Genomic DNA, 19184 nt, shown 5'->3' with positions numbered 1-19184 from the left:
ATTAGATAGTTTTCCCGAGCAGGCCTTTTATTTGGTAGGTAATACGATGAAGCTACCGGAAGGCTATGAACTTAGAAGTAGAGAGCAAATGAAGAAATGACCATAATCTTTGTGTACTGACTCCTAATAGAATTATTTGGGATTCAGAAGTGAAAGAAATCATTTTATCTACTAATAGTGGCCAAATCGGCGTATTACCAAACCACGCCCTGTTGCACGGCCGTAGATATTGGTATTTTAAGAATACCTCGACGACCAATGGTTAACGATGGCTCTGATGGGGGGGTTTGCCAGAATAGGCAATAATGAAATCACCATATTAGTCAATGATGCGGAGAAGGGTAGTGACATTGATCCGCAAGAAGCTCAGCGAACTCTTGAAATAGCTGAAGCTAACTTGAGTAAAGCAGAAGGCAAGAGACAAGTAATTGAGGCGAATTTAGCTCTCAGACGAGCTAGGGCACGAGTAGAGGCTATCAATGCTATTTCGTACTAGCTGATCTATCGTACTAGCTGATCCACATAATCCATAAGAATCAAAAGTTCTGTTTATACACCATATTGGATTCCGTACAATCAAGTAGAATCAATCTGATTGATGTAACGAACAAGAGTAGTGAGCGGGATAGGAATAAGGGAAAGATACAAAATCAATAAAAGAAAAGGGGTAGAAAAACTTATTAGATGCCATTCATTGACTCCGGTACCTAATAAGTTCTACCTACTATTGGATTTGAACCAATGACTCCCGCCGTATGAAAGCAATACTCTAACCACTGGGTTAAGTAGGTCATTTATCATCACAAAGAGAAAGAATAGAGCGCATCGTATCGGGTATTTATTATTTATTATAGATGGAATATGGCTTCTAAGCAATATCAATCCTTGGCAGGAAACGGATTAGGGTATCGTGTTAGATCATGTAATATCTTTCTTGACAAGAAATGATCTATATGATAAGATATCTATCACAAGGGCTATAGCTCAGTTGGTAGAGCACCTCGTTTACACGTGCGCCAATGCTTTTCAGGGGAGTTCATCATGCAATCAAAGAAATTGATCTTCTCTTATTGAAATGAAAGATTGATGTCTTACTCCATTGATTCGAGAGAACAAGAGAACAATAGCCTGACAAGTATTGGGTTCGATTCAGTTCCAATTCGGATACGAAATAGAACCAACCATTGATTTTATCATTGATAAGGTGAATACCCAGTTAATTCAATGTTAGGCCTAATGAGTTAATAGGGACCTCAAAATAACCTCCTTTTGTCCTATGAACTTTGAGGTGTATGAAGTATCATATTTTACGCTTGAAGCGGAACGACAGGGACTCTATTGAGGTTGATCTAGGCCTAAGACAGACCTACGTCAAGGTAATCCTTTGAAACACTTTGGTATTGCTCCTGGATCAGAATATAAATAAAGAATCAGAGCACATGGAGCCATCTCGTTATCTTCATATAAAGATAAAATATGGTGGACTAACTGATTGATCCATCAGTTGATGAAAGAGCCCAATGCACAAAAATGCATGTTGGGTCTTTGAAACAGTTCGAATCATTTCGATAATAATCAGTTTGATCTGTTTTACCGAGAAGGTCTACGGTTCGAGTCCGTATAGCCCTATACCTATATAATATATTATTTGATTGATGTATTGTATGCTTTTGTAGAGTAGAATTTTGTACCCATTTTATCATCTCATTAGCGCGGCCTATGGCCGGTTGGGCCATATAAGGCCATATAATATATAAATATAATATAAAGAAGGCATTCCTGCGTGTACAAGAGATCCCTAGGGATCTCAAGTTCAAAAAAGTTTATTCCATCCAATAGGCATTTTTCCAATATCGAATTACATACGACCTTTTTCCTCTTTTACTGCCCATGATGAAAGAGTGATTGATGCGCCTTAGGTATACCTAATCGCATTCAATCAATGAAGTCAAAATAATAACATGAGGCTAAAACAAACCTCCAACCCGGCCCAACCAGATAGTAGTAAGTGGCACGGATCTAGGACCTATTCTTGGATTTGTGGAAAAGAAAAGCCAGAGAAAAAAGAAACTCTTTCGTCAGTTTCGGTGTGAAATTGTATTCATATAACTGGACTAGCAAAGTCAGTAGTTAAGTAGTCATTTTTCTTTGTACAATACTAATTTTTTTGTATCTGAATCTACTCCAATTGCTCACCATTTGAATTCTACCAATTCATACTTTATGCAAGAAGATTAGGGTCTTTTGGGCTTGGAAGAGTTATGAATCTCTAGACCTAGATTCATCGCCTTTTTGTAAAACAACAATCAAAATTCATTATCTCTGAAACAATGAATTGATCTTAGTCTTATTTAATGAAAGAAATGTATCGACGTTTATTCTCTCTTCTATTTCTATGGGTATAGGTTTGGTTTATAGAATTAGAACCAATCGTTTGATAACGCACGATTAGACCAGAAATCTTTTATGGGGATCACTTCACTTATACTTATGTTATGATTTTATGATTTAAACTAAACGATTCCACTATCGGGCCACGCTCCGCCATGTGGGGATGCTGCAAAAAACTCCTTTTTTTGATTGCCCTGAAATCTAACATCTTGGTCTCACTAGGGGTTACTCCATTAACAAAACAAGGATTTTGAGTCAATCCAAATCGCGTAGCACTAAGAATTGGTCCGAAATGGAGTGACTTTTTCAAGACGTCTAACTTTAACTAAATAACTCAATAGGGGGTCAGGGTAATCCTATAATGAGTTGTTTTCTTATGTTATATGTAAATGTAAGGGTTCCTCAGAATTCAACGGATTGAGATTGAATCAATTAAGTATGAATCTGGTACAAGGAAAAGAGGGAATCTAATCGGTTCAAGCATTCCGTATCGAATTCATAGAAGATTCTACGCTCGGATCTGAAATGTTAATGAACAGAATAAAGGAATCCGCCAATGCTGCTAAGTCGCATATGTTATGCCGTAACTGTGGAATCATAAATACTGAACCTAGACATTCTATTGCATCTCACTATTATACTAGAATGAAATCACTAATGACTATTAATACTAATACATAATAATAACTTAACTATATAACTATAACTCTTAAATAAAAAGAAAAGATAAAAAACTCTTTTATCTAAAGAAATTCCATTACCAATAAGTTCTAGTATTATAGTAGTTATATGGAGTTATTGTATGGTATATTTAGAAAATGAATTGTTTTTTCAGATTAATGAAAATGAATAAGTTTCAATTCATTAGAATTGAGAATGAATTTCATTCGTTTTTATGGGGAACCTGAGGAAAAAGAAAAATGAGAATTATTCGTTATTCTTATACTTATAATATAAGAGCATGATATGCCTACACCACACCAAGAAATAAGAAATATAATATAAATAAGTAAGTGGGTAAATAAGTAAGTGGGCTTCTGTTAGATAAATCTTGAAACAAGACATGACCCACATAAAACAAACTATGTGGTTCGATCACAATCAATTCTTGTTTCGAGTAAGCAGTTGGAGTTATGGATAAATTGACAATTACAATTCTAATTAATCAATGAATTCGGTATATTCTACATTCATAGGAGTACATCTATGTTTCTGCTTTACGAATATGATATTTTCTGGGCATTTCTAATGATATCAAGTGTTATTCCTATTTTGGCATTTATAATTTCCGGGGTTTTAGCCCCAATTAGTGAAGGACCAGAGAAGCTCTCCAGTTATGAATCGGGTATAGAACCAATAGGGGATGCTTGGATACAATTCCGAATCCGCTATTACATGTTTGCTCTCGTTTTTGTTGTTTTTGATGTCGAAACGGTCTTTCTTTATCCATGGGCCGTGAGTTTTGATATATTGGGCGTATACGTGTTTATAGAAGCTTTGATTTTCGTGCTTATCCCAGTTGTTGGTTCAGTTTATGCATGGCGAAAAGGAGCATTGGAATGGTCTTAGCTCCTGAATATTCAGACAATAAAAAAGAAGGAAAGGGTTCCATTGAGACAGTTATGAATTCTATGGAGTTTCCGCTCTTTGACCGAACAACCCCCAATTCAGTTATTTCAACTACATTGAATGATCTTTCGAATTGGTCAAGACTTTCCAGTTTATGGCCGCTTCTCTACGGTACCAGTTGTTGCTTCATTGAATTTGCCTCATTAATAGGCTCCCGATTCGATTTTGATCGTTATGGACTGGTGCCAAGATCAAGTCCTAGGCAAGCCGACCTTATTTTAACAGCCGGTACAGTAACAATGAAAATGGCTCCTTCTTTAGTAAGACTATATGAACAAATGCCTGAACCAAAATATGTAATTGCTATGGGAGCCTGTACTATTACAGGAGGAATGTTCAGTACCGATTCTTATAGTACCGTTCGGGGAGTCGATAAGTTAATCCCCGTCGATGTTTATTTGCCAGGCTGCCCACCTAAACCAGAGGCAATTATAGACGCTATAACGAAACTTCGTAAGAAGGTATCTCGAGAAATCTATGAAGATAGAACGGGGGCCCAACAGGAAAATCGATGTTTTACTACTAATCACAAGTTTCATCTTGGACGCAGTACTCGTGCTGTAAATTACGATCAAGGATTACTCTATCAATCGACATCGACTTCAGAGATACCTTCTGAAGCATTTTTCAAATACAAGAGTTCAGTATCTTCTCACGAATTAGTGAATTAAATAGGATGTTTTGTGCAGAATAACAAACGGTGGATCAATCTTCATAAATTTCATCGTCAATGTCAAATACTCATATAAATATGTGGGGAGATCAAGAAGATGCAGGGTCGTTCATCCGCTTGGCTAGTGAAACACGAGCTGGTTCATAGATCTTTGGGCTTTGATTACCAAGGAGTAGAGACTTTACAAATAAAGCCCGAGGATTGGTACTCCATTGCTGTCATTTCATACGTATATGGTTACAATTATCTACGTTCCCAATGTGCCTACGATGTAGCACCGGGTGGATTGCTAGCTAGTGTGTATCATCTGACGAGAATACAGTATGGTGTGGACCAACCGGAAGAGGTATGCATAAAAGTATTTGTCCCAAGGAGTAATCCTAGAATCCCGTCTGTTTTCTGGATTTGGAAAAGCGCCGATTTTCAAGAACGGGAGTCTTATGATATGTTGGGAATCTCTTATGATAATCATCCACGCATGAAACGGATTTTGATGCCCGAAAGTTGGATTGGTTGGCCCCTACGCAAGGATTATATTGCCCCTAATTTCTATGAACTACAGGATGCTTATTGAATGATAAGAAACTTATCTTAGCTTACAAGACTCAAGAAGGAGTATTTTTACGTTCTTTCTCGTCTAGATAGAGTAACTGGACTCTCATGTCATTCGTATTATGATGGGATAAAAAAGGGGGGGTTCGAGGTTTATTTATATATAATTAATTCGAGTAAATTAATATTACCCAATATGCAATGCAAAGTATCATATCCATTGGGGGATGGGCGGAGCCAATAGGATGAATCAAAAGATACATCATGAACTATGTACCGCGCCCATCACTTAGATGGGCCCCGGAAAGCAAAAAATGTGGGAAGGGGCGAAAAAAATGGGAAAATTAAGAAATGAAAAGGGATCAGATTGGATTTGTACTGGATCGGAAATGATCTTTTCTATTCCTACCCCTCAACCCTCTGAACAGACGAGACTTCTGTGTCTTTCAGACAACTTCGGATATGTATGGAGTATTAACATGAGCCAAAGGAAGGATAGTAGGGACAAACAAAAAAGAAGAAGGAATATATTCCTTTGCCGATCCACAAGGGTCGGGATGTATGTTGTAGATACCTCGATGAATAACTACTAGACTATGAATGTAACGAATATGTATTGTATCCCGATCCATATTCATTTTCTCTTTGTATATATACATTTCGATACATTAACCATATGCCAGGAACCAGATTTGAACTGGTGACACGAGGATTTTCAGTCCTCTGCTCTACCAGCTGAGCTATCCCGACCGTCCTCTATACATTATCCTACTGGAGGACATGTATCTGTGTCAATTAATTTAAAGGTACTAAAGAAACATTACAAGTCCTGGGATTTCTTTTTCTTTGGATTTTTTTTAAACCTTTATTTGTAAGGGATATGAACTATGAATGATTCAATAATGGGATTCCTTGTATATCCTTGTATACAAATAATACATATACATATGTTATGGTTATGTTCGTTTGGACATATACTGCATTTAGCTGCTGAAGCAAGAGAGAAACTGCTAGGATCCGTTTGTCAAAGAGTCGAGCGAATGAATATCATATATAATTTTGACCCGCTTCTAATTTGGAAGCGCTGGCGAAAAAAGAGGATAAATGTTTAGGTCGTAAACTAGGCATTTCTTGGGGACTTGGGGATAGAGGGACTCGAACCCTCACGATTTCTAAAGTCGACGGATTTTCCTCCTACTACAAACAAATTGCATTGTTGTCAGCATTGACAGGTAGAATGGGACTCTATCTTTATTCTCGTTCGATCAGTCATTTCTCTCCCAGCCTTATACTCTGGAGTGAATGATTTTATCACTGAATATTTTATTTTTCTTTCAAATTGGAATCGATTCAGAACACAAGAGTTATGAACTAATTATTAATATATTTCATATATATTAATATATATAAATAAGAAAATAAAAAAAAATAAGGATTCGGGTTGTGATTAATCGTTTGATATTTCAGTTGATATTTCAGTACATAGGATCATCCCCTCAGAGTTCCGATGGATAGATTCTTCTACCAACCCCTCAACCCCATTCGTTGGAACAGCTTCCATTGAGTCTCTGCACCTATCCTTTTTTGATTCTCGCTTTCTAGGAAAGGAACCCTTGTTTTCTGTAAACAGGATTTGGCTCAGGATTGCCCATTTTTAATTCCAGGGTTTCTCTGAATTTGGAAGTTACCACTTAGTAGGTTTCCATACCAAGGCTCAATTCAATCAAGTCCGTAGCGTCTACCAATTTCGCCATATCCCCCTTTCTTTCTTTTGAGGCCGGGACCCTATTGTGATTCCATTCCCCTCTTTCCTTTCTGTTAGAACCATTCAATTCATTAAATACCGATCCGATATCGGAAAAAATCCTATTTTTAACCCTTTCAGCTCTACCAGACCAGTGTTTGGTTCAATCAGAACCAGAAATGATTCTATCATTGATGTATCCGCAATTCAATATGGATAGCTATATCCCACATATATCTGCCTCTCCTCCGCGCATTTTCCCTGCTCGATATGAAATAGTGGAACGGTCAATATTCTTCTTCTTTTTCCTATCTTTACGAATAAAATCAGAGGAGTGCATAATCTCATTATGATCCAGATTGCATTCTTAGGCTAGATCCGTTATAACTAAATAGACTAGCTTAGCTATAATAAGCTAAGATCACAGCAGCTTACTGAACTAACTCACTATTTTATTTTTATGTTATGTGAGTTGAGCCCGCTTAGCTCAGAGGTTAGAGCATCGCATTTGTAATGCGATGGTCATCGGTTCGACTCCGATAGCCGGCTTTTTCCTATCGATTTTTTATCCATGATTGATAATGTCTCCTTGAGATAAAGGAATAGTGAAAAGACTCTTCCCTTTTTTTTCCAAATCTCGGGTTCCCGATCTATTATGTCTATGTCGCAGGAACTTACATTCCAATTCAATTATGAGTAAAAAACTTATTGGAGCAGTTGTATCTCTATAGAACAAATCGTGGGATACTTACTTACCATGTATACATATATACAAAATAATACGGGTATTGATACAATTCATCTAATTTCTCTTTTTAGCATTAGCACTTCAGTGGGTTTCGCTTTGTTTATCGTTTAGTTCAGTCTTAAGGTTTATCCTATTCTTTAAAATAAGGAGTCTTTATGTCTCGTTACCGAGGACCTCGTTTTAAAAAAATACGCCGTCTGGGGGCTTTGCCGGGACTAACTAGTAAAAAACCTAGGTCCGCAAGTGATCTTAGAAACCAATCCCGCTCCGGGAAAAGATCTCAATATCGTATTCGTTTAGAAGAAAAACAGAAATTGCGTTTTCATTATGGTCTGACGGAGCGACAACTACTTCGATATGTTCGTATCGCTGGAAAAGCAAACGGTTCGACGGGTCAAGTTTTACTGCAACTACTTGAGATGCGTTTGGATAACATTCTTTTTCGATTGGGTATGGCTTCAACTATTCCTGGAGCCAGGCAATTAGTTAACCATGGACATATTTTAGTTAATGGTCGTCTAGTGGATATACCAAGTTATCGCTGCAAACCCCGAGATATTATTACTACGAAGGATAAACAAAGATCCAGAGCTTTGATTCAAAATCATATGGATTCATCCTCCAACGCGGAATTGCCAAAACATTTGACTCTGCACTCATTGCAATATAAAGGGGTAGTCAATCAAATAATAGATAGTAAATGGGTCGGTTTGAAAGTCAATGAATTGCTAATCGTAGAATATTATTCCCGACAAACTTGAACCTAAAATACCCAGCAAAGGTTAGGACAATTTTGTCCCTTTTTTCGCTGAAAGAAGTAGAGGGATTTGATACGGATTTTGATCCCATTCACGTATCGCAAATGGATCAGCAGTGATATTTTCATTCACTGTCCGCTCTTTTCTTCCCCCTCTTTTTGTTCTTTTCCTTTTACGTATCACAGCACAGTAATTAGGAATAGAAAAAAATCTCTATAAAGAAAGAAAAGAAGGGTCTTTCTCTTCTCTTAGAATAACGGTATCAATTGGTATTTGATACATTGTGTGGTTGGTAACGTTGGTGAATTAGATGAGGATACGGAAAGAGAGGGATTCGAACCCTCGGTAAACAAAAGCCTACATAGCATTTCCAATGCTACGCCTTGAACCACTCGGCCATCTCTCCTACATAACCTTATCTTATTAATTATGACCCAGAAACCAAGTGAATAGCGAGTCACTCATATTATTTAGTACAGGTACGACCGATCCATTATCATATCAAACTTTTTGTCAAGGAACGATCTTCCTTCAAGTTTCGAGGGATAAAAAAGAAAAACGTATTCATCCTTGTCAAGACGACGGACGCTCCCATCTTATTGATATTTGATTTCTACCGGATTAAACCAACGGGTTGGAATGAATCAACCGATGGATCCTTTCCAGTTTCATTTCAGATTTTTCAAAAATAATCCCTCCCATGAGCTATGGATCTATTACAAATTGATGAATCATCCCATGGATTTTCATTCTATAATCTTATGGTGTCTACACGCTATGCACACAAAATGGATAGTTATCCTTACCCCATTTTTATCATGGAATGCTTATTCCATTTTTTTATTATCATAATGAAATCCAATTTTGGTTAGGTTATGATAGGATAGGTTATTGTTTATTATATTAGTATTAGAATCTGTAGAAAAAATTCCTTGATTCTTGCATTTCAATGAAATAGCTAATAGTCTCATTGGTATACTACTAAATTGGAATCGAAAATCCAACCGTATTCAAATAGTTCCTTATTGATCCCTTCCCAAAAGTACTGAGTAAAAGATCCACATTTTTTGATTTTATAATTAGTTTAATTAGTTATTAGTCTTTTTTTTTATGTCATTTCGTATCGTACAATTCCTTTGTTGTGGGATCATTTACCCGCGAGGGGTAATGAGAAGAATTATAAAATGGATTGCAAACTATGCCTAGATCTCGGATAAATGGAAATTTTATTGATAAAACCTCTTCAATTGTAGCCAATATCTTATTACGAATAATTCCGACAACTTCGGGAGAAAAAGAGGCATTTACCTATTACAGAGATGGTGCGATTTGATTCCTTTTTTCTTACTTACCACTCTATTTCATTTATTCTTATTCTTACAAAAAGAGACACGATTCGGTATGGAAAGAAAAAGATTGGTAAAAACCTACGCTTGGTGAAGGTGAAGTTTGGAGATAGAGCAATCCCTTCTGTCGTGTATCCTCGATTGATGCAACCTCAGATGCTTCAATTGTCGATTCTAGTATTGAGCGAAAGGTTACACCTATAGGTTCTGTATTGCATGTCAATTCTACTGTAATAGTGCCAATAGGTGGCATAGGGGAAGAAGCACTACACCTAGGAATCAACAAAACGAAAACTTTGTTATATAATTCCCCCTTCTTCTTATCGGGATCGGGACTACCAAGAATGGTTAGGACAACAAACATCCATCTCGTTCGTACTTTGGATACCCGTATAACCATCAAAGATCGTTGAAGTGACTAATTCCTGGAAATAGGGGGCGTTAAGAACAAAGAAATTGCTGGAGTTACCATTTTTCTCTAAGAAAGACCAACATGTTTGGTATTAAGTAAGAAAAGACCTCTTGCAGGAAGGCTGGCTAGAGATTTCTTGTAAAAACACTAGCCCCTGTCAGTTCATAAGGAAAATATTTAAATCTTTTTGGTTTTGGTTTGATTCCATGGATTATTTCCCTTAATATTATATTATGCGCAGAAGGGAGGAGCCGTATGAGATGGAAATCTCACGTACGGTTCTGGAACGGAGATTCTTGGAATGAACGACCGTAACGGATGTCAGCTCAATCTGAAGGAAATTATGCGGAAGCTTTACAGAATTATTATGAAGCTATGCGACCAGAAATTGATCCCTACGATCGAAGTTATATACTCTATAATATAGGCCTTATACACACAAGTAACGGAGAACATACGAAGGCTTTGGAATATTATTTCCGAGCACTAGAACGAAATCCATTCTTACCACAAGCTTCTAATAATATGGCCGTGATCTGCCATTACGTGCGACTATCTCTACTATAGAAATAGAAAGAAGGAAAGAAAGATCAAATCCGCTAGTATTAAAACCTCCTATTGCTAGTACTAGGAAATCTAAGGAGAAACAAAAAAATAGGCTTTCTACATATCCATTGTCCAAAGGGGAACGATTTTTAGAAGCTGTAGCAAAAAAACAGACTTCATAGAAGCCGATATATGAAGAACTAAGTATAGCCCTTATACTAGATTCTATGGATAAAGGATCTAATTGATAAAAGAAGCACCGTAAAGATCAATTATTGAGGTTTTTGGCCGATACAATAAGACCTGCTTACTTATGTATGTCATAATATGACATAAAAGTTAGGAATCAACTTATGTAATAGGGTTGATCCACTAAGGTATTGAGCAGCGGTGTAGTATCAGATCCCAAGGAGAGTAAGTCCTTTTTTCTTATCGAAGAAAGTCTTTTTCAAAGATTCTATATGAATTTCTAGACGAAACCGAGATAGTTAACTTTCAGAAAACTCTAATGATAGAGGGAGATATCTATGCTTCATTCTTCTGAGAGTGGGAGAAGAGATAAAACTGATTATTGATCCAAATCGGAGTTTGAAACTCATGTAATTAACTTAACCTCTTCAGGTTATTTGATTTGGCTAATCCAAGAAGGGATAGATCTCCGATAAATCTCATTCAGCTAGATACGGTAGATTAAGAAAGATGTAACGCCAAAAAAGAGTTGACTGCTGAGCCGTATGAGGCAGGAAACTCTCAAGTACGGTTCTAAGGGAAGGAATTGACCTACCTATTCCGACCGGGGAGAAGAGGCCATTCGACAGGGAGATTCAGAAATTGCGGAGGCTTGGTTCGATCAAGCTGCTGAGTATTGGAAACAAGCCATAGCGCTTACTCCAGGTAATTATATTGAAGCACAGAATTGGTTGAAGATCACAGGGCGGTTCGAATAAGAACACTTTCTTTTTGAATTGAATTCACTTAAATTGTTTGTTGGATCCATCAAATAGATTGTTGCCCCGGGGGAATCGATAGAGGAATTTCATTATATCCCTTCTAAGATCGTTCTTTTTATTTCATTTGGTACCTTATAGGGGTAGACGATATATGCATATGGCACAGAATCTCTTCCTTTCTCTTAGCGATTGCTAACTAATCAAAAAGACGTCTAAAATCGATATCGGGATATTTCTTATCTTAGTCATTAGTAATGACTAATGAGAGATCTTGTGATTTGTAATGGCGTAATACGTTGCATGTAACGTAGTATACAAGTAGACCCATCTAGGCACTCATACATCGAAATATGAGTAGACTAGGTTGGGCCAAAAAGTTGTTTTTGGCTCGCGTCGGGAAGGGATTTACAAAAAAACGGTCCGTTGAGCACCTCATAGATATGTCATAATAGATCCGAACACTTGCCCCGGATAGACTTCCATATCATAATTGCTCATAATTGCTCTAGTGAATAACTAAGGAAAATTGTGGGGGATAGAAAGGAACTAATCAGAAATATATATTTCTCAGAGGTTCACTAATTACTTTACTTTTTGTTGGCGGGTCTCTTCGTATGTGTTGTCCGGAAAGAGGAGGACTCAATGATTATTCGTTCGCCGGAACCAGAAGTGAAGATTTTGGTGGATAGGGATCCCATAAAAACTTCATTCGAGGAATGGGCCAGACCCGGCCATTTCTCAAGGACAATAGCTAAGGGCCCTGATACTACCACTTGGATCTGGAACCTACATGCTGATGCTCACGATTTCGATAGCCATACCAATGATTTGGAGGAGATCTCCCGAAAAGTATTTAGTGCTCATTTCGGTCAACTATCCATCATCTTTCTTTGGTTGAGTGGCATGTATTTCCATGGAGCCCGTTTTTCCAATTATGAAGCGTGGCTGAGCGACCCTACTCACATCGGACCCAGTGCCCAGGTGGTTTGGCCGATAGTGGGTCAAGAAATATTGAATGGCGATGTAGGCGGAGGTTTCCGAGGAATACAAATAACCTCTGGATTTTTTCAGATTTGGCGAGCGTCGGGAATAACTAGTGAATTACAACTTTATTGTACTGCAATTGGAGCATTGATCTTTGCAGCGTTAATGCTTTTTGCCGGTTGGTTCCATTATCACAAAGCTGCTCCAAAATTGGCTTGGTTCCAAGATGTAGAATCCATGTTGAACCACCACTTAGCAGGGTTACTAGGACTTGGGTCTCTTTCTTGGGCAGGGCATCAAGTACATGTATCTTTACCTATTAACCAATTTCTGAACGCTGGGGTGGATCCTAAGGAAATACCACTTCCTCATGAATTTATCTTGAATCGGGATCTTTTGGCTCAACTTTATCCCAGTTTTGCAGAGGGAGCAACCCCGTTTTTCACCCTGAATTGGTCAAAATACGCGGAATTTCTTACTTTTCGTGGAGGGTTAGATCCAGTAACAGGAGGTCTATGGCTAACCGATATTGCACACCATCATTTGGCTATTGCAATTCTTTTCCTGATAGCTGGTCACATGTATAAGACCAACTGGGGCATTGGTCATGACCTGAAAGATATTTTAGAGGCTCATAAGGGTCCGTTTACAGGTGAGGGTCATAAGGGCCTCTATGAGATCCTAACAACGTCATGGCATGCTCAATTAGCTCTGAATTTAGCTATGTTAGGTTCTTTAACCATTGTAGTAGCCCACCATATGTACTCTATGCCCCCTTATCCATACCTAGCTACTGATTATGGTACACAACTTTCGTTGTTCACGCATCACATGTGGATCGGTGGATTTCTCATAGTTGGTGCTGCTGCACATGCAGCAATTTTTATGGTAAGAGACTATGATCCAACTACTCGATACAACGATCTATTAGATCGTGTCCTTAGGCACCGAGATGCAATCATATCACATCTTAACTGGGTGTGTATATTTCTAGGCTTTCACAGTTTTGGCTTGTATATTCATAATGATACTATGAGCGCTTTGGGGCGTCCCCAAGATATGTTTTCAGATACCGCTATACAATTACAACCTATCTTTGCTCAATGGATACAAAACACTCATGCTTTAGCACCTAGCGCAACAGCTCCTGGTGCAACAGCGGGCACCAGCTTGACTTGGGGGGTGGTGATTTAGTAGCAGTAGGCGGCAAAGTAGCTTTGTTACCTATTCCACTGGGAACCGCAGATTTTTTGGTACATCACATTCATGCATTTACGATCCATGTAACTGTATTGATACTACTGAAAGGTGTTCTATTTGCCCGCAGTTCTCGTTTGATACCTGATAAAGCAAATCTTGGTTTTCGTTTCCCTTGTGACGGACCCGGAAGAGGGGGAACATGCCAAGTCTCCGCCTGGGATCATGTCTTCCTAGGTCTATTCTGGATGTACAATGCGATTTCGGTAGTAATTTTCCATTTCAGCTGGAAGATGCAGTCAGATGTTTGGGGTAGTATAAGTGATCAAGGGGTGGTAACTCATATCACGGGGGGAAACTTTGCACAGAGTTCCATTACAATTAATGGGTGGCTAAGAGATTTTTTATGGGCACAGTCCTCCCAAGTAATCCAGTCTTATGGCTCTTCATTATCCGCCTATGGTCTTTTCTTCTTAGGTGCTCATTTTGTCTGGGCCTTCAGTTTAATGTTTCTATTTAGCGGTCGTGGTTATTGGCAAGAACTCATTGAATCCATCGTCTGGGCTCATAACAAATTAAAAGTTGCTCCTGCTACTCAGCCTAGAGCCTTGAGCATTATACAAGGACGCGCTGTAGGAGTAACCCATTACCTTCTGGGTGGAATTGCCACAACATGGGCATTCTTCTTAGCAAGAATTATTTCAGTAGGATAATGGCTAGGAGGATTTGAAAGGCATTATGGCATTAAGATTTCCAAGGTTTAGCCAAGGCTTAGCTCAGGACCCCACTACTCGTCGTATTTGGTTTGGTATTGCTACCGCACATGACTTCGAGAGTCATGATGATATCACCGAGGAACGTCTTTATCAGAATATTTTTGCTTCTCACTTCGGGCAGTTAGCAATAATCTTTCTGTGGACTTCCGGCAATCTGTTTCATGTGGCTTGGCAAGGAAATTTTGAGTCATGGGTACAGGACCCCTTACATGTAAGACCCATTGCTCATACTATTTGGGATCCTCATTTTGGTCAACCGGCTGTAGAAGCTTTTACTCGAGGGGGTGCTCTTGGCCCAGTGAATATTGCTTATTCCGGTGTTTATCAATGGTGGTATACAATCGGCTTGCGCACCAACGAAGATCTTTATACTGGAGCTCTTTTTCTATTATTTATTTCTGCCATATCTTTAGTAGCGGGTTGGTTACATCTACAACCCAAATGGAAGCCAAGCGTTTCGTGGTTCAAAAATGCCGAATCTCGTCTCAATCATCATTTGTCAGGGCTCTTCGGAGTAAGCTCCTTGGCTTGGGCAGGACATTTAGTTCATGTTGCTATTCCCGGGTCAAGGGGTGAATATGTCAGATGGAATAATTTCTTAGATGTATTACCATATCCCCAAGGATTGGGGCCACTTTTTACAGGTCAGTGGAATCTTTATGCCCAAAACCCCGATTCCAGTAGTCATTTATTCGGTACCTCCCAAGGAGCGGGAACTGCCATTCTAACCCTTCTCGGGGGATTCCATCCGCAAACTCAAAGTTTATGGCTGACCGATATTGCCCATCATCATTTAGCTATTGCATTCATTTTTCTCGTTGCTGGTCATATGTATAGAACTAACTTCGGGATTGGGCACAGTATAAAAGATCTTCTAGAGGCGCATATTCCTCCGGGGGGTCGATTGGGGCGCGGGCATAAAGGCCTTTATGACACAATCAATAATTCGATTCATTTTCAATTAGGTCTTGCTCTAGCCTCTTTGGGGGTTATTACTTCCTTGGTAGCTCAACACATGTACTCTTTACCTGCTTATGCATTTATAGCACAAGACTTTACTACTCAAGCTGCGTTATATACTCATCACCAATACATCGCAGGGTTCATCATGACAGGAGCCTTTGCTCATGGAGCTATATTCTTCATTAGGGATTACAACCCGCAGCAGAATGAGGATAATGTATTGGCAAGAATGTTAGACCATAAAGAAGCTATCATATCTCATTTAAGTTGGGCTAGCTTGTTCCTGGGGTTCCATACCTTGGGACTCTATGTTCATAATGACGTCATGCTTGCTTTTGGTACTCCAGAAAAACAAATCTTGATCGAACCCATATTTGCCCAATGGATACAGTCCGCTCATGGTAAGACTTCATATGGGTTTGATGTACTCTTATCTTCAACGAATGGCCCAGCATTTAATGCAGGTCAAAGCTTATGGTTACCTGGATGGTTGAATGCTATTAATGAAAATCGTAATTCACTATTCTTAACAATAGGGCCGGGGGACTTCTTGGTACATCATGCTATTGCTCTAGGTTTGCATACAACTACATTGATCTTAGTAAAAGGTGCTTTAGATGCACGTGGTTCCAAGTTAATGCCAGATAAAAAGGATTTCGGGTATAGTTTCCCCTGCGATGGTCCAGGACGAGGTGGTACTTGTGATATTTCGGCTTGGGATGCATTTTATTTGGCAGTTTTCTGGATGTTAAATACCATTGGATGGGTTACCTTCTATTGGCATTGGAAGCATATCACATTATGGCAGGGTAATGTTTCGCAATTTAATGAATCTTCCACTTATTTGATGGGATGGTTAAGAGATTATCTATGGTTAAACTCTTCACAACTTATCAACGGATATAATCCTTTTGGTATGAATAGTTTATCCGTCTGGGCGTGGATGTTCTTATTTGGGCATCTTGTTTGGGCTACTGGATTCATGTTCTTAATTTCCTGGCGTGGATATTGGCAGGAATTGATTGAAACTTTAGCATGGGCTCATGAACGCACACCTTTGGCTAATTTGATTCGCTGGAGGGATAAACCGGTGGCTCTTTCCATTGTACAAGCAAGACTGGTTGGCTTAGCTCACTTTTCTGTAGGTTATATATTTACCTACGCAGCTTTCTTGATTGCTTCTACATCAGGCAAATTTGGTTAAGTTGATTATTTATTTTCAAAAGGAAGGCGCGATATCAAAAAAAATCTCATTTTTTATTTCGATGGAGAGGGGGCGCGCCTTCTTATATTTATACATCTAGGATCCGATCTGTATTGTGTATCATTGGTAATAATAGGAACTACACCATTATGGCAAGGAAAAGTTTGATTCAGAGGGAGAAGAAGAGGCAGAAATTAGAAGAGAAATATCATTTGATTCGTCGATCCTCAAAAAAGAAATAAGCAAAGTTTCATCGTTGGACGAGAAATGGGAAATTCATGTAAAATTGCAATCCCCACCACGTAATAGTGCACCTATACGTCTTCATCGACGCTGTTTTTTGACCGGAAGACCCAGAGCTAACTATCGAGACTTTGGGCTATCCGGACACGTACTCCGCGAAATGGTTCATGCATGTTTGTTGCCGGGGGCAACAAGATCAAGTTGGTAGGGATAAAAAGATCCCTTCCAAGTCCTATTTCTATTCATTTCTATTAGAGGAGCCCCCTTTACCATTCTGTACGAATAGGCTATACTATTCATATCAATCTGGTATAGGGGCACCCTTTACCATTCTGTACGAATAGGCTATACTATTCATATCAATCTGGTATAGGGGCACCTCTAATCCCTATTCGTTCATTAGTCATTAGTTCCGAGTTCGTCAGCGCGGGGTAGAGCAGTTTGGTAGCTCGCAAGGCTCATAACCTTGAGGTCACGGGTTCAAATCCTGTCTCCGCAACATATTTTTTTCTTTGTATTTGTCAAAATTTATATCTATTTATTTTGAAGTCTGATTCTTTCACCTTAATGAACTGGGAGTCTGAGTAAAAGAAAATACAACCACTACACTATAGTAGGTATATAAACTATACCGGATAATTTCTCATCTCATATTACATTACTCCACCATGGGCGGATAGCGGGAATCGAACCCGCATCTTCTCCTTGGCAAAGAGAAATTTTACCATTCGACCATATCCGCATTTTATTCGTTCTTGATACACGCGCATGTGTCAACACACACCCATAGATTCTATATGTATCTATACCATATTTGTACAGAGCCAGATACTATTTTAAGGAAAATTCCAACTATTTTTCATTCAATTCATTCAAAAAGTTACTTTTGACCCCCCTAGAATTGCTTTTCTGGACTCATATCATATTTAATGTTAATGTGTCCCACAACCGGAATTTCTTCGGAGGGGGGGGTTGTTGATCCGGAAAATACTGAAAAGGTTCAATAGATGAGCGAATTAAGAATACCTACCAGAAATACTAATCCAATCCATAATGACGTACCGGAAAATACAACATTTTTATTACTTGACCAACCATCGGGAGAAGCAAATACAACGGGTACACTAATCAATAAGATTGATGAAGTAGCAATTAATGCAAAAACAGCCAATTGGAAAGCAATAGTCATGGTTGTAATCCTCCAAGCTACCGGCAAATGAATGAACTATACCATTTGATCCCTCTCTCGGACGAAATTGTAAGGTGTAAGAAAATGCATCATGGAGGGATTTGGCCGTGAATCCATTGATCCTTTAGAACTCATTACTTATTCGGATCGTACATGGGATCGAGGGTCCAGTTTTATTTACTTAAGAAACGACGGGCATGATCCATCATGCCCTATCTCTATCTATATATACAGAACAGATACAATATATATATATATATAGATCCAAATATAGAATAGGTAATACCGCACCTGAGATGTTTCTACAGGAAGTTGCGGTATCAACTCGTATGGCCATGTCCTATTTTGGGGAATAAAATGGGGATTGTCTCTAGGAGAGATGGCTGAGTGGTTGATAGCTCCGGTCTTGAAAACCGGTATAGTTCCGAACAAAGGACTATCGAGGGTTCGAATCCCTCTCTCTCCTTTTGCCCGTTGAATATATTCGTTTAGTTATTGTTTGTTTTGGTTTGCCCTAGCTAGCTCAGTCTTTTTCATAAGGGAATGGCTCGGCTAGGGGGATAGCCGAGCCACAGCCACAAATCTAAATGAGTTGAAAGGGGGTAGGAAGAAGACTTTTGGTATGACTCGATTCCAATATCTACAATGGAATCAAATTCATACTTCATGCATTTTATTTCCCGTCTCAATTAAGAGGAGTCATGAAAAGAACAGGTTCGAAATCGCGATCGATTCCTTTTTCAAAACCTGCTGCAGCTGCACGGGCCCTTCCCGCATGCCACAAATGACCCACAAAAAAGAAGAATCCTAGAACAAAATGAGAGGTAGATAACCAACTTCTAGGAGAGACATAATTGACTGCATTGATCTCTGTAGCTA

The 19184-nt window shown here is 38.8% G+C and overlaps 1 protein-coding gene, 6 non-coding genes and 2 pseudogenes across 7 annotated transcripts; 5 read left to right on the top strand and 4 right to left on the bottom strand.

Annotated features, from left to right (window-relative positions):
* Positions 1-5922: 5922 nt before the first annotated feature.
* On the bottom strand, positions 5923-5995 carry TRNAF-GAA (transfer RNA phenylalanine (anticodon GAA)). Its single transcript has one exon. It is a non-coding gene; the product is annotated as a tRNA-Phe (tRNA).
* A 1470-nt stretch (positions 5996-7465) lies between these two features.
* TRNAT-UGU (transfer RNA threonine (anticodon UGU)) lies at positions 7466-7538 on the top strand. Its single transcript has one exon. It is a non-coding gene; the product is annotated as a tRNA-Thr (tRNA).
* Positions 7539-7686: 148 nt separating this feature from the next.
* LOC126409556 (photosystem I P700 chlorophyll a apoprotein A1-like) lies at positions 7687-14643 on the top strand (annotated as a pseudogene).
* TRNAS-GGA (transfer RNA serine (anticodon GGA)) lies at positions 8815-8901 on the bottom strand. Its single transcript has one exon. It is a non-coding gene; the product is annotated as a tRNA-Ser (tRNA).
* A 25-nt stretch (positions 14644-14668) lies between the features above and the next one.
* LOC126409557 (photosystem I P700 chlorophyll a apoprotein A2) lies at positions 14669-17970 on the top strand. Its single transcript, XM_050075502.1, has one exon. It carries the CDS (start codon positions 14669-14671, stop codon positions 16871-16873), a length of 2205 nt encoding a protein of 734 aa, XP_049931459.1. The 3' UTR covers positions 16874-17970.
* Positions 17542-17615, top strand: TRNAM-CAU (transfer RNA methionine (anticodon CAU)). Its single transcript has one exon. It is a non-coding gene; the product is annotated as a tRNA-Met (tRNA).
* Positions 17788-17858, bottom strand: TRNAG-GCC (transfer RNA glycine (anticodon GCC)). The gene has a single exon. It is a non-coding gene; the product is annotated as a tRNA-Gly (tRNA).
* Positions 17971-18012: 42 nt separating the features above from the next.
* The window catches only part of LOC126409558 (photosystem II CP43 reaction center protein-like), a 3262-nt pseudogene continuing 2090 nt past the window's right edge, over positions 18013-19184 (bottom strand).
* Positions 18679-18771, top strand: TRNAS-UGA (transfer RNA serine (anticodon UGA)). The gene has a single exon. It is a non-coding gene; the product is annotated as a tRNA-Ser (tRNA).

The sequence above is a fragment of the Nymphaea colorata genome, unplaced genomic scaffold (genome assembly GCF_008831285.2).
Source record: "Nymphaea colorata isolate Beijing-Zhang1983 unplaced genomic scaffold, ASM883128v2 scaffold0568, whole genome shotgun sequence".
NCBI classification, from domain to species: Eukaryota; Viridiplantae; Streptophyta; class Magnoliopsida; order Nymphaeales; family Nymphaeaceae; genus Nymphaea; species Nymphaea colorata.
This window is presented reverse-complemented; position numbering and strand designations above follow the sequence as displayed.